The sequence below is a fragment of the Schistocerca nitens genome, chromosome 1, assembly GCF_023898315.1.
Source record: "Schistocerca nitens isolate TAMUIC-IGC-003100 chromosome 1, iqSchNite1.1, whole genome shotgun sequence".
NCBI lineage: Eukaryota > Metazoa > Arthropoda > Insecta > Orthoptera > Acrididae > Schistocerca > Schistocerca nitens.
The window spans coordinates 633,030,635-633,045,663 of record NC_064614.1 but is presented as its reverse complement, the minus strand read 5'-3'; the positions used below and the strand labels follow the sequence as shown (position 1 = coordinate 633,045,663).

At 40.3% G+C, this 15,029-nt stretch overlaps 1 protein-coding gene across 1 annotated transcript in view; it reads right to left on the bottom strand.

Moving 5' to 3' along the window:
• Positions 1-15,029, bottom strand: part of LOC126257955 (serine/threonine-protein kinase D1) — a 191,641-nt gene that overhangs the window by 130,742 nt on the left and 45,870 nt on the right. Inside the window, exon 6 of the mRNA XM_049955604.1 lies at positions 1,437-1,600. Coding sequence (XP_049811561.1) covers positions 1,437-1,600 — 164 coding nt within the window. The remainder of the gene's footprint in view (positions 1-1,436; positions 1,601-15,029) is intronic.

Genomic DNA, 15,029 nt, shown 5'->3' with positions numbered 1-15,029 from the left:
AAGTTTAAAATACTAAAAGAGGAATTCATTATTTGCAAATATATAAGTTATCAAACTATGATGATTACACCACTTAGACATACATATATAAGGCACCTTAATACAACGTAAATAACTACAGCAAAATGTAATTTGTAATAGGAAATAATACAGTGTTAGATAATTCTATGAGAAGGCAAATCAACACAATCACAGCATTACATAACTAATTTATCCTCCCCTTATGAGACCAGAAGGAGAAGATTGATGGTTGTATAAAGTTCCTGATCAATTGGTCAATTAAAGTTGAATCTCAAATTTTTGCATATGGTCTCACGAATTGGCCACCCCGTTGCTGCTATCCAAGAGTAGATGGCAATTTATCCGCAACTGTTTCACACTTTTTCTGTTCTCTCTTCGTCAGTCATCAACAACATAAGCACAACCTAAACTCAGCAGGTACACTTACGACACAATACTCACACTTCTTGGGAAAAAAAAGTGTCAGTGTTCTGAAGAAAGAAAACCTTTTCAGTTAGGTGACTGGAAATAACCCTGGGGTCTCTCATACAATGATTACCTACAGCTTTAACCTAAAGTCATGATATTGAAGATAAGCCTAAGGGCAGAAATATTTTTCACTATTATCATGACGCATCAAAGAATATTTTATCCCTACAGTCAATACTAATCTTAAGTAAAGGCAATAGATACTAGCACTAGTGAGGGGGAAACTAAGGATAATATAAATAACAAAAAATTTTATCAACATGTATACTTCAGCATGTAATATTAGGAACAGTGCAACCAGTACAGTCAATTTAAAGATTACAAAAGAAAGCATACAACAAATGCTCATAGTGTATTTATAGTCTTTTATATTAAACAACTCCAATTATGTGTCAGCTCTTTTTAAATGCAATGAAATAACTGTTTATGTACCCATGCAAAAGTACAATTACATGCTTCACATACACATACATCACTTGCAATATTTATTCAAACAAAGCAGACAAAAACGGATTGTTTAAGTACAGAACACATACACATTAGACTGCCAGTACGAGCACACAACACATAAAAATAAATATAAAATTTTGAACAGCAGCAACATAACAGGCTTGTGGAAATGAAGGAGAGGAACTTAAAGAGGATAAAGTTTCTGAAAGAAAATGACTGCGATAACAGAAATTCTTATACTGTTTTCTAACCCATTCATGTACTAAATATCAGAAATGGCCAAATATTTACAAATAATAGAGAAAGCATTGAAATTTGACATAGTTTATAAATTGTAAAAACTTTAAACTTATCAGATTACTTTTATTATCATTATTAATAAAACTGTCATCACCACCGTCTGTATTATTAAAGACCCTTGTTAAAATCATAATTAATAATTTAATTTTACTTAGTTTAGCTTTTATGTCTTCAACAGTTACAGCTCACAAGCGTACCAGAGAAGTGTCATCTGAGGCAAGTGAGGAATTTGACCCCTGGGAGGATGAACGTGGAACAGCAAGGTTTGAGGATCGTCTGCGATCTCCAGAGACAAGTGCTGCCCCTGAACAGTTGTTTGGAATCTTCACCACACATCGCTTGTGAAAGTTGAGCCCACAACCTGAAAGGACCAACCACAATGAACTTTGCTGATGGTTGGGAATAAAAGTAAAACAAAAGCCTCAATTTTTTTCAAGTGCTAGTCAAATATTCAAATTAGAGAACAGGCAAGAAATATATAAAGAAGTCTTTAAACCTCAAACACTGAAATCAATGCCGCAATTGAGCACAATTTTGTTACAGTTCATTGCGATCATCTTTATTGCCTCAAGTGTCTAATTCACAAGCACTAAATAGTCTGCTGAAAGCTTTCTCTGCACATTGCAGTAACAGATCGTTAAGTATTCTTGACTCAACTAGTAAGCTGTTGTTGGATGATGCATTGGTCCATAAATGAAAATGCAATTTGAAATCTGGAGATCCAAGGATTTCCAAATGGTTAACCATATCTCTTAGAGCAGCCTAAGGTTTTACTCTTCTACATCTTACAACTTCTGTTTTGCTATTAACTGCACTTACTCTGATCATTCTAAAGCTAATTACATATTTCTGAACAAAGGAAACACACATCCTCTTAAAAGATATGACTGAGTCTACTAGTTATGCAAAATTTTATCACTTGAAATGGAAAAGTTTGAAACAGAGACAAAGAGTTAACTGCAGTGATGCTGGAGGGACACAAAGGAGCTGTACGAGTCAGGGGTTGGCGAAGCAGCTCAGAGTTTTTTTTACCTTCCTCTCAGCCCTTAACTCCTTTTACTTTTCTCTAATCATTCAATGGCTACTATTGCTCACACCAAGTTAATCATCTCCCTCTGGAGTCTGAAGCTGGCTTTTTAATTCTGGTTCTTTTTTCTCCATTTTAAGGTTTAGAAAAGGCATCAACAAAGCATGATATTTAAAGGTGAGCACCACCAAGATTTTCATACAATTAACCGGCCATAGTCACTTGCTAGCAGTGATAAAGAGGTGATCTGTGTTTTGTTTGTTTTCTCTCCATTTTTTCTTTATAACCAAGTCTACATAATAATACAGGAAAGAGAGAGAGAGAGAGAGAGAGAGAGAGAGAGAGAGATAGGAGGAGGAGGAGGAGGGGAAGAAGAAGAAGAAGAAGAAGAAGCAATTAAGGCTAGATTTAATATCTACAACATCTTACTAACATCAAGATCATTGGAGACTGAATATTAGCTCAGTTGCAGTGTGGAGGTTGTAGTGTAACAAGACATTGTGTGTCAAGTCGTGTGGCATCTGCTAAAAAGGTTTGCAATGTTTAAGTAATGAAAGGGGGGGGGGTCAAATATAAATCAGACCTACTGTGCGTACTTTCCTATGAGAGGGTGATACGATGAAAGATGTAGCCGCATTGGGTGGCAGCCAGAAGAATGCTGGCTATAAGCATACAGTCCATGGACCCAGAAGACACACACAGAATAAATGGGATCATGACATCATTATAGAATCTCATATGAGAAAAAAATGATGGTTTTTAATGTAATGTAAAAAGCTTTTGTGTTACTGTTAGATAAGGCGCGCTCTTGTTTGAGTTCTCATAGAGAAAGAATGTATTGGCGTCATGTTAATGGACTGAATTGTAGATTCGGTTATGAAATAAACAACGTGAAAGGGATGATTGACAGTGAAAATAAGTGTTCAGTTGCCATTTGTTAATTTGGTGCAAGTAGTTAGTTGTAAATCCATAGCAATTTCCTGCAGCAGGGAAGACGTTTCACGGAAGTCCGCACGGGAGGGGCACAGCATAGCTGGCCCATAGAATTCTACACAACGGCCAGAATTACATACAAGCCAGATTCATCTAGAAAAAAGTAATCCTACAACAGAACACGGTTATACACGAACAGGATGCAAGTGAAATAGTACTGTGCGATACCAAACTAAACTAAACCAACTAACACAACAAAAGCCGAAATGTATATTTTTTTCACTGTCAGGTAAAAATGGCCATGACGATTTAAACTGAACTCACTAAGAGTAGCACTGTACTAACACGTGAAGCTGTCAGTTGTGGTACACCTAGTTTCACTGCATATATCAAAATAAACTGCAGAGGCCCTTAGTTAACTGTGGCATTGAGAACTCCAGTTGAAAAGCTCGGCTATCCAAAGGGTACAAAACCTCTGCTGTTTACACCCATTCCAAGGCAATCAACATGAAAGTCCTAAAGGTGTCCTCTCACAGGACATGAAGGCATTATGAATGAGGAGCTGCACAACCTTCTTGATGTCTTATACTGGAATTTCACATTCCACTACAATGAAAAGCATGAAAGGAAGTATCTGCCACGTCCGATTTTTGTCTTGTGGGGAGAAATGCAGCCAATGAGATGCAACACCAATTTTATGCCAAAACTTAGGAGATGCCACACTGGAATAAGTCATAAGCAGTTGAAATCCATATTTTGCAGTTTCTATATTGCAGAATATGTGCCATGCACCAGTACAGTGAGGATCTCTTGAAAACATGTCTATTTTGGTATGAATCAAACAACAGAAACTGCAGGATGGAACAACAACAATTTTTATAAAGAGGACAGATTGCTACTCACAATGAAGAGACTGCTACACATTTTTTGGCCAAAAGGCCTTCTTCTGGAGTAGAAAACCCATACGCATTCACACAAGCACAGCTCACACACACTACGTGTCTCACTACAGTTGTGCTTGTGTGTTCCTACTTCGTAAGAAGGCCTTTTGGCCAAAAACTAAAACATTCAGAAATACTTTTGTTGTGGCTGGCTGCGGCTCAATGTCTTCTTTCTATGATGAGCAGAAATTTATCCTTTTATAATACTGTCATTTTTGTTATGATTTGTAATAATGGCAGGGAAGTACATACTGGTAATTGAAGGCTTTTCATATCTGATGCTTTCTACATTATAACTTGTACACTGTGTGTGTGTGTGTGTGTGTGTGTGTGTGTGTGTGTGTGTGTGTGGGGAGGGGGGGGGGGGGCTATCTGTGACTCATTGTCATATGGTGAATAGCAGTCTATCATTTTCATAACACTGTCAAAACAAGATTTTTAAATATGCACAATGTGGAAAGTAGAAAAATATGAGAGAGCAAGAGCAGTGGAGCCAAGACAGATGATTTAAGCATTTAAGTATTAATACCATATTTTATAACATAAATTTTGCCAAAAGTGATTTGTGGTACATTTTATTTGTCATTGTTAATTACAGCATATTTAGCATTCCTCTACCAGCAATTCGCCATTCAAGTCATTGAGGAGTCCGGAATCTTCTTCAGAATCTCTTTCACTCTTCTTTGGCGATGGCTGACAGAGTTAACAGAACTATTTCATGGTGGTGGTGGTTAGTGTTTAACGTGCCGTCGACAACGAGGTCATTAAAGACGGAGCGCAAGCTCGGGTTAGGGGTGGATTGGGAAGGAAATCGGCCGTGCCCTTTCAAAGGAACCACCCCGGCATTTGCCTGAAACAATTTAGGGAAATCACGGAAAACCTAAATCAGGATGGCCGGAGACGGGACTGAACCGTGGTCCTCCCGAATGCGAGTCCAGTGTGCTAACCACTGCGCCACCTCGCTCGGTCAACTATTTTATGTTTGTCCATTTTTGTAAACAAACTATGTGATTTGCATCCAATTGCAGCCAACAACTGCTGCTGGAGAACAATGTGAACATAAATAACAAAGAGGAGCACATTCTGCAAGATGCAGCAGCTTATTTCAGAGAGTGCAGCATTTTTTAATAGTTTTAAACCAACAGCTTCTGTGTTGACATCTAGTTTACTGGCAATAGTTTATGCAAGAATAATGTATTGAAAATTATTGCAATTTTCCAAGACTAATTACACAGACCTTCGACACATTTCAAACATAGGTCTACATCGCCACATAAAACAAACTTTCAGCGAGACATACTTTGAAGAAATCTTTGAACTAGAGTTCCAAACCACCACCTGTCTTCCAAAACAATGTGTCCTGTCATTCTCTTCATCACCTTGCAGTATAAACAGCATCTCTTTGTGGATGAACTTTTCTCCTCTTTGGGTGGAATCTTCTCAATGACTTGTCCGGCTGTGGGCTGTTTAGGTGTAGCCTTTATTTAAGGTCTCCACATCAAGATGAAGCTATATTCTTTCCATCAGTTTACAGCAGTTTTATTATGAACAGCACTGTGAAATTTACATTTGCTTCTTTGTTTTTCTTCAGGCACAATTGAAAAATTCATAAATTGGTTTTACACTGAAATACTCATAAGCCTTAAGAGCGTTTTCATTTGCTATCCTCCACCTTTCTCCTTTTTTTCCAAGAACAAAGCTTGTAGTTTCTGATCTTTCAGCCCTTGGAGGCACATAGACACACATAATGGTAAGACAGGTTTGGAAACCAGATTTTAAACTCCAAAACATTTCCTAGGGCAGATGTTAAGTCTTGCCATAATTCATTGGTTATAAACTGCAAATTAAACCACAGAAGTAGCAGAAAGGTACAAAATCAAGATGGGACCTAGATAAAATAAAAGAATCAAAGGTGGATAAGCCACACACTGCTGACAGTGTCAAAGATAGCATTAGGCAACAATTGACAGAAAGGAGGGGAAGCAGTACAACTGAAAACAAACGAATAGCATTGAGAGATGAAATAGCAAAGGCAGCATAGAATTTATTACCAAACAGGAAAAACAAGATTAGGTAGAAATTGTTGGATAACAAGAGATATTAAATTGAACTGATGAAAGGAGAAAATACAAACGCAGCAAATGAAGCAGACAAAAGAAATGGCATAGCAGGAATGGGTAGAGGAGGAATGCAAAGCTGTAGAAGATGAATCACTATAGGAAAGATAGATGGTGGCTGCCTATAGGAAAGATAGATGTTGGCTGCCTACAGGAAAATTACAGTGACATTTGGAGAAATGAAAGCATCTACATGAACATTAAGAGATTGAATGACACGCCAGTGCTAAGCAATTACGCGATAGTGGAAAGGTGGAAGGAATATGAAAAAGATCTATATAAGGAAAACAAATTTGAAGACAACGTTATACAGCACAGCCATTACCAACTTTAGACAGACAGACAGACAGAGAGAGAGAGAGAGAGAGAGAGAGAGAGTGCGCCTAGACAATGGAAAAGCACATGGTAACAATTTCCTGGCACTGTGCTGATGACACAAAACACACGAAAGGACGGACACAAACAGGATGAGAAAACATGTTAGTTAGGCTTATTACAGCTGAAATGATGGGACAGGTTTGGCTGGTGTACACTGAAGATGGTGCTACATGCACTGCAACATCTAATGGTGCAGTATTGAGTGTGGTCTTTTTTTGCAGCTGCACTCACTGTGAAGGTTCATTTCACCTGCTGACAAAGTGGAAGTATGATAGCAATGACACAAACTCTTAGCTCGCTCTTATACATGTGGCATAGCCACTGATTGCTGTGGGTGAGGTGTACAGCAGTTGTATGCGCAATGATACCCCACAAGGCAAACTCCCTGTCACACTTTCTTTGCACACATGGACAGGAAATTGTTTGTAAGTGTATCCTTCAGTGGGGGGAGGCAATAACGTGAGCAACCAGTAACAACGGTAGCCAATGAGGACAATGTGCTGGGGTTGATACAGCAATGGGGTTGGTACAGCAAAATCCTGGAGCCAGTACTTTGCCCACAGCAGAGTCTAGCAGGGCCTTATGACAACTCTACGCACCCACATCACATCCAGTGCATGCAGTTACTGGATGAAGACTATTTTGCTCAACAAGTGACCTTGGCACCATGGTGTTGACAGATGCACACAACAGATCCCCATTTCCCTGCCATTATTTTGTTCACTGATGAAGTGACCTCGATGCAGGAGGGAATGTTCAACCCCATAAGGCCCATATGTGGTCAGAGGGGAAGCCACATGCAACAAGAACTCATGCAGCCCAGAGGCAGTTTTCAGGGCCAGCATCACTGAAGACCAGCCATTGGGCCATACTTGTTGCCCCAACATTTGAGAAGCGCAACCTATCTTGTCTTTCTTCAGCAAGTATAGACACAGCTATTGAACGACACACATTTACCCACTACAATGCGCTCTTGTCATATGGGTTTAGTATAATGGGGTTCCCTCACATTGCAGTCTCATGTTTCAGCCACCTGGAAGCAATGAACTGTCAACATTGGATCAGCTGGAGTGGTTTGGTGCACTGGCTAAGGAGAATGCCAGACCTCAATTGCCTTGACTACTTCCTCTGGGAATATGTCAAGACACTGGAGCACAAAACCGCTGTTAATAGTGCTGAGGAACTTGATGCACATATCGTGGCAGCTGCTGGGGAAGTTTGGGACGCACCTGTTACATTCCAGAATAACAAATCTTCCATTTACCAGAGACGTGAGCCCTGCATCATGGTCCAAGTCATAATTTTGAACACCTTCTTTGATGATGATTGTTATCTGTTTTTGTTCTTATTTCTTGGTTTCTGCTGTACTAAGCATAATAAATATAAATATGTTTTCTCACCCTGTCTGCGTTCTTCCTTTCTTTTGTTTTGCGTCTTCACTACCCAGCCAGGAAAGCATTTCCGAACATGCACTACTCTGTGATCTTTCATCGTCTAGATGTACTCTATTTCTCCTGGAAGTTTGTAATGCTTGCTAAGACATCCTCTACGAAGAGAAGAGGAAGCAGATGAAGATGAGGTGGGAGATAGGACACTGCAAAAAAATTTGACATAGACTTAATCCGAAAAAAAGCTCCTGCAGAAGACGATGTTCCATAGAGTTATGAAGGTCCTTGGGAGAGCCAGCCATGACAAAACTTTTCCACTTGGTAGACAATATATACAAGAGATAATAAAACCTCAAACTTCAAGATAAATGTAGTCATTCCAGTCACAAAAAATGTATGTGCTGACAAGTGTGAATATTTCTACATCATCAATTTAATTAGCCATGGCTGCAAAACACAGACACGTTTCATTTAGAAAAGATGGAAAAGCAAGTAGAAGCTGACCTCAAAGAAGACCAGTTTGGGTTTTAGAGAATGTAGGAAAATATGATGCAATACTAACCCTATGACTTATCATTGAAGATAGGGCTGAAGAAAGGCAAACCTACATTCACACTATTTGTAGATTTAGAGAAGGCATTTGAAAATGTTGACTGGAATAATCTCTCTGAAATTCTGAAGGCAGAAGGAATACAATGGAGGGAGTGAAAGGCTTTCCACAATTTGTACAGAAACCAGACTGCAGTTACAAGAGTCAAAGGACATGAAAGGAAGGCAGTGATTGAGAAGGAAGTGGGTCGGGGTTGTAGCCTATTACTGATGGTATTCAATCTATACAAGCAAGCTGTGATGCAAACCAAGGAGAAATATGGAAAGAAAATTAAAATTCCAGATGAAGTGATAAAATCTTTTAGGTTTGCTGATGACATTGTAATTTTATCAATGACAGCAAAGAACTTTGAAGTGCACCTGAAGAGACTGGATAGTGCCTTGAAAAGAAGTTATAAAATTAATAACAACAAAAGTAAAACAAGGGTAACGCATTGTAATCTAATTAAATCACGATATTACTTACTAACCCATAACTACTCCACCTTTGAAAGGAAGGTATACAAACAAATTCGTGACACAGCCATGAGCACCCACATGCCACCTTCCTATGCCAACCTCTTTGTGGGTCACCTAAAGGAAACATTCCCAGCTTCGCAAAACCCCAAAATACTGGTCTGGTTTATTGATGATATCTTTACAATCTGGACAGAAGGTCATGACACATTATCCTCATTTCTGCACAACCTCAACACCTTCCTCCCATCCACTTCACCAGGTCCTCCTCTACCCATTGTGCCACCTTTTAGATGTCAATCTCCTCCCCTGTGATGGCTCCACCCACACCTCAGACCACATCAAACCCACCAATACCAACAGTACCTGCATTTTGACAGATGCCACCCCTTCCACACCAAGAAGTCCCTGCCATACAGCCTGGCCACAGCTGCTAGACACATCTGCAGTGATGAGAACTCCCTCACAAAGTATGCTGGAGGCTTCACAAAGGCCTTCAGAGACAGGCAGTACCTTCATGACCCAACACAAACAGATTTCCCATGCCATATCCAACCCCCCCCCCCCCCACACACACACCTGATCCTCACATCCATCCCAAGAACCAACAAAAAAAAAAAAAAAAGCGGCTCCCTTCATCCACTACCACCCAGGACTGAAACAACTGAACCACGTCTAATGTCAGGGCTTTGATTATCTATCATCATGCCCTGAAATGAGGGACATCCTACCCAAGATACTTCCACTCCCTCCCAAAGTGATTTTCCGCTGCACACCAAACATCCACAACATCCTAGTTCACCCCTATACCACTCCCACTCCCATTCCCATTCCAATCCCCTGCCACATGGATCATACCCTTGAGGAAGACCCAGATGCAAGACCTGCCCAATCCACCCACATAACACCATCTACTCCAGTCCCATCACAGGCTTACCCTACCCCACCAGACGCCAGGCCACCTGTGGAAACAGCCATGTTATACACTAGCTCTGCTGCAACCACTACACAGTGTTTTATGCTGGTATGACAGCAACCGGCTATAAAAAAGAATGAATGGACACCACCAAACTGTTGCCAAAAACAAAGTGGACCACCCAGTGGCACAACAAGCGGCAAAGCACAAAATGTGAGATTTCAATGGCTGCTTCACAACTTGTACCATTTCGATCCTCCCAACCATGACCAACTTTTCTGAGCTGCCAGATGGGAGCTATCCTTACATCACATCCTTTGCTCCCATAACCTCCCTGGCCTAAACCTAGGGTAATTCGCTGTCCCACCACTCCCCACCCAATAGTGTTAGTGTGTGTGTGTGTGTGTGTGTGTGTATACACCATCCCCTACCCCAATACTCCCGCCCAATTTGTGTTAGTTGTGTACTGCTATCCCACACTCTAGTCTTTGAAATCGTGTGCCCAGCTGTCTTCCACCTGCCCCCTCTACCTGTGCCCCTAGCTAGCCCACAGGCAGCTCCCCACTCTCCCATGAGTCACTAGACACTTCACCACAACCCCCTCCCTGGCTCCTGCCTCTCTCCATCCTTCATCCCACCCCACCTCACACACTCACCGAGGGCCAGGAAAGGGCTGGCAGTCAACTGAGCAAAATTTAGGGAGACAGGTGTGTGTATGTGTATGTGTGTGTGTGTGTGTGTGTGTGTGTGTTTGGCTGCAGGTTTTTCCTACAAGCTTAAAAATGGAAGTTCATGCTGAAAACCAGCACAGCTCTGTACCTTTTTTTTTTTTTTTGTACCTATTGACAATCCAGCACTTCTGCCTTTCAGTGAGTCGTCTCCCTTTTGTTCCTAAATAATTTGTAAAGCTTTACTCATCTCAGCCCACAACTGTTTCCTTCTGCTCAACTTGCCTTGATGGATTTTACACCACTGTTGCAGAGTAGAATTCAATTACAGAAATACTTGACTGAGATACAGCACTGGCTCAAATCAGTTGAACTTTCACAACTCTCATACATCCTATGATTTTACATATCAGTCAGGAAGAGTGCTGGGTAACCCTATGATTACCTTTCTGACAAATGAGACTCAAGGACTTTAAAATGACACAGTAATTTAATATTTATGAGAGTGCAACTGTTGTGCAAATCTGTTATGTATTTTGCATGTGGCGAGTCATTCTGAGGGGCGACAGGTGTCTGAGGGGGGACGATGATTGCATTTACTTCACAAAAGGAAGCACCTGCGTTTGTGCACACTCCATGGATTGACACCCCCAGGTCAGAGAAGTGCAGTGACCTGAAGCAAAAGCTACAGTTGATAATGTTGATAGAATGGAACAAAACAAATGTACATTTGTAAATGTATTCATCCTCTGGTCATACATAGAACTGTCAAGCTGGCATCCACATTCTTATGTCAGATATGAAGAAAATAATATATGTGATATTCCTGTACTAAGAAAGTCTTGTTTCTGATACCGAAGAGCTCAAGATACTGTTTATGAAGAATATACAGAAAATGTTCCTGAAGAAATTTTTTGTATTTATTTTCAAAAATTTGAAATTAAAGCCGTTTATTTCAGACTGGAAACGAAGTCCGAGATATTTACACGGCCACCATCAAGTTTTTCAGTCAACTACTACTACTTTTGAATCGCTATAGCTCAGTTGAAAATCAGTATCCCGAAAAATAAGTATACTCAAAGCCTGGAACATCGAGAACACCACTGTTCCTTGTAGAGTGGCTGACACGAGGGTATGCGTGAGAAATTACAAAACATGATTTTACATCGGTATTATTCATTACAATGCTATTTTAGTTTCATGTCCCACTCACAGATACCTGGTTGGTATAGTTACAGGTTACAAGGATATTACAGTTGCATATTTCCATCGTGTGATCGAAATATGCTGTCTGCCCCGATAGCTGAATGGTCAGCATGACTGACTGCCATCCTAAGGGGCCCGGGTTCGATTCCCGGCTGGGTCGGGGATTTTCTCCGCTCAGGGATTGGGTGCTGTATTGTCTTCATCATCATTTCATCCCCATCTGGTGCGCAGGTCGCCCAATGTGGCGTCGAATGTAGTAAGACCTGCACCAAGGTGGTCGGAGCTGCCCCGTATGGAACCTCCCGGCCAATGTCGCCAAACAATCATTTCAATTTTTTCCAAATACGCTCACAGTATTAAGCTTACATAACCTAAGAAGCCATAGAACAAGCTTCATATCTACTCAGTGTGTCTCAAATCATTCTCCAACAGTTGGTAGTTATGAAGTGTCGGGTACAAATAGCATTATAGCACTGTAGGTGGGTAAGTAAATTGACATAACAAGTCAGTGGGTTTCGGTATCATGAGAGATGATGGTACATGTACCTGAAGTTCCATTTCATCCCGTTGTATGCAGTCCCCAGATAAGAATATTCCTGTCACCTACTTGAGTATTGTCTTGGTGGCACTTGTTTTGTCATTTACATCATATTCATACCTGCCACTGATACGTGCCATGATCCACTTGTTCAGGCAAAATTTTGATGGCCAGTCTTACCCTCAACACATTCTTCCCACAACAACTGCCTCTTCTGGAGACTTTGGCAACAAGTATCCATCAGTGGTAAGTGAGAAGCCAAGAGCCTGAACAACTTCAGAAATTGAGTGTCCAATGCAGTGAGAACACAAAATTTGGTTACAAATCAAATATGCTGGTATCACAAATTCTGTCCACCATACACTTGCCGGTCATGCCAATGTGCAATATGTAGGGACAAGAAAATTTCACAAAAACCATTACATGAAATTGATGTTTTTAGCGAAATACCACAAAACTGGTGATCTTTACGAAATATTGTGAAATTTCTCGTTTTCTTGTACAAAACAAAAGGTCACAAATATGAGCAAGATAATCTACAAATATTTGTAACTGATAGTTACTGGATGTTGAAACTGCACTTTGCTTTCTTTTGTACTCAAGCCTGAGGTTAGTGTAAGAATGACAGTTCATTTTCCGTATAACAAACTACAATGAGACATCAAAAAAAAACTGAATTTCCCCATTAAATAATACCAATTTTTTTCCTGTCCATGCCAATATGTGATCTGCTGACATCAGTCAAGTAACGCACAAAATATTCTTTCCACATAACAGTTATCTCTAACTCACCTGCTTGTGAGTGTAAATATATGCCATCATTTGATTTCTGTTTACAAACAGCAGCATTTCAAATACAACCCAGAAAGCGCACAAGAAAATGAGCAGAGGTAGTTTTACAGGAGGTACACACCAGTGAACTGTTTTGTTTGTGCATGACTTTTGACACAGCTGTTCCCAACAACTACTAGCAGTTAAGGAGCCTAAGAATAGTAGTATTTTGAGGTGATATAACTAACATAGACACACTACCAATGTCCCTTATTAGTAAGTACAAACTCAACTAGTTTAAACACAGAATTACACTACTGTTGAATGGTGTTAAATTCACCAGAAGATTGAAGGACAAAAGCACTGGTATTTCCTAACCTCTTCTTTCCATGGAAACCTTCCCCCTCACTGCTGCACACCATGCACACCATTCCTCTCTCTTCAACCTCCACCTGCCTACTCTCCAACCTACACCTGCCTAAACTGAAAATCACTCATCAGTCAGATCTGTCACAGCTCTGAAGCTATGAGAGAGAGAGAGAGAGAGAGAGAGAGAGAGAGAGAGAGGGGGGGGGGGAAGGGGGGGAAGGGGGGGGAAGCTTAAACTCACCAGGAAATGCCCTATATGGTCTTTAAATGCACCTATGTTACACCCAACACTAACTGTATGCGCGTAGTTGCCTTTCCTTAATTTTCATGTGTCATTTCCATCATGGAATTTCCATTATGTACTGAAATACAGTCTTTACAAATCTGTATTGGATTCTTATATTTTAGCCATTATCCAAAACATTTTCATGTTTCATCTTAGTATTCTTGAAAGATACCATGAGCATACTAACCCGTAAACCAGTGCAGAGACTTTTTACGGAGAGGCCAGAAAGAGCTCACCTTATAGACAAAAATTATTAATATTTATACATGAAGGAAAAAATCCTTCTACATTTCACAGAGTTGGTAACAGTAATTGTGCAACTAAAACATCACATACAATCATATAGAAGAGGCTTTTATATTCGTCAAGGGACGTGAGGAGGTATGAACTGTGGTAACTGGGGATCAATTATAATGAACAAATATGAAGAACACACTTTCTATCACGCATATATTGTTAGATATTCTTAAAACTAGTTTTTGACATTACTCTCAGAAAAATAACATCATAAAAATTTAGCAGAATCTGTTCAAAAATAGTGCACCACCTGAATATCTGCAAATGTTTGTGGTATTAGACCCAAAAGGAGCAGGGAATGAAACAGTATACATTACGGAACTAAAAAGAGTAACTTCAATGTGAAAAAACTAATAAAGTAAAGGCAGTCTGTTTAAAAGTACACATCTTTGTGCACCTGTGAAATCAAAAAAAATCTTGTGCTTTGACAACATTGAACACTGCGTAGCTCCAATCCATGCAGTCTAACATCGTCAGATCTCCTCAGCAAGCTCTGCACAAGGTGATCGAGAAATTGCTGCTTAAATCTGTCCCTCCCTTCAATGATAGCCTTCCTCAAGTCATCCAGTGTGGGGAGAAGGTTCCTACGATAATGCACAGTAAGTGTCAACTAGATACAGGCATGCTGTGTCAGGCTAATATCGGCAGATACTGCAGGTCATTCCATTCGGTTATTTCCTGCCTCCAGAGGATGGTGTTCATGAGATGTGCAAAATGTGCTCGCACATTACTGTTTCAGAAGATCAACCACCATAATCATGGCTGCAGGGTTGGATTAGAAGATCCTGTCTTGATACTCCACAGCCCTTAAGTTACCCTCAACAGCCATCAGTGGCATCTGACATCCTTACAGGATACCAGCTCTAAACATGGCTGACCCACCTGTTTGC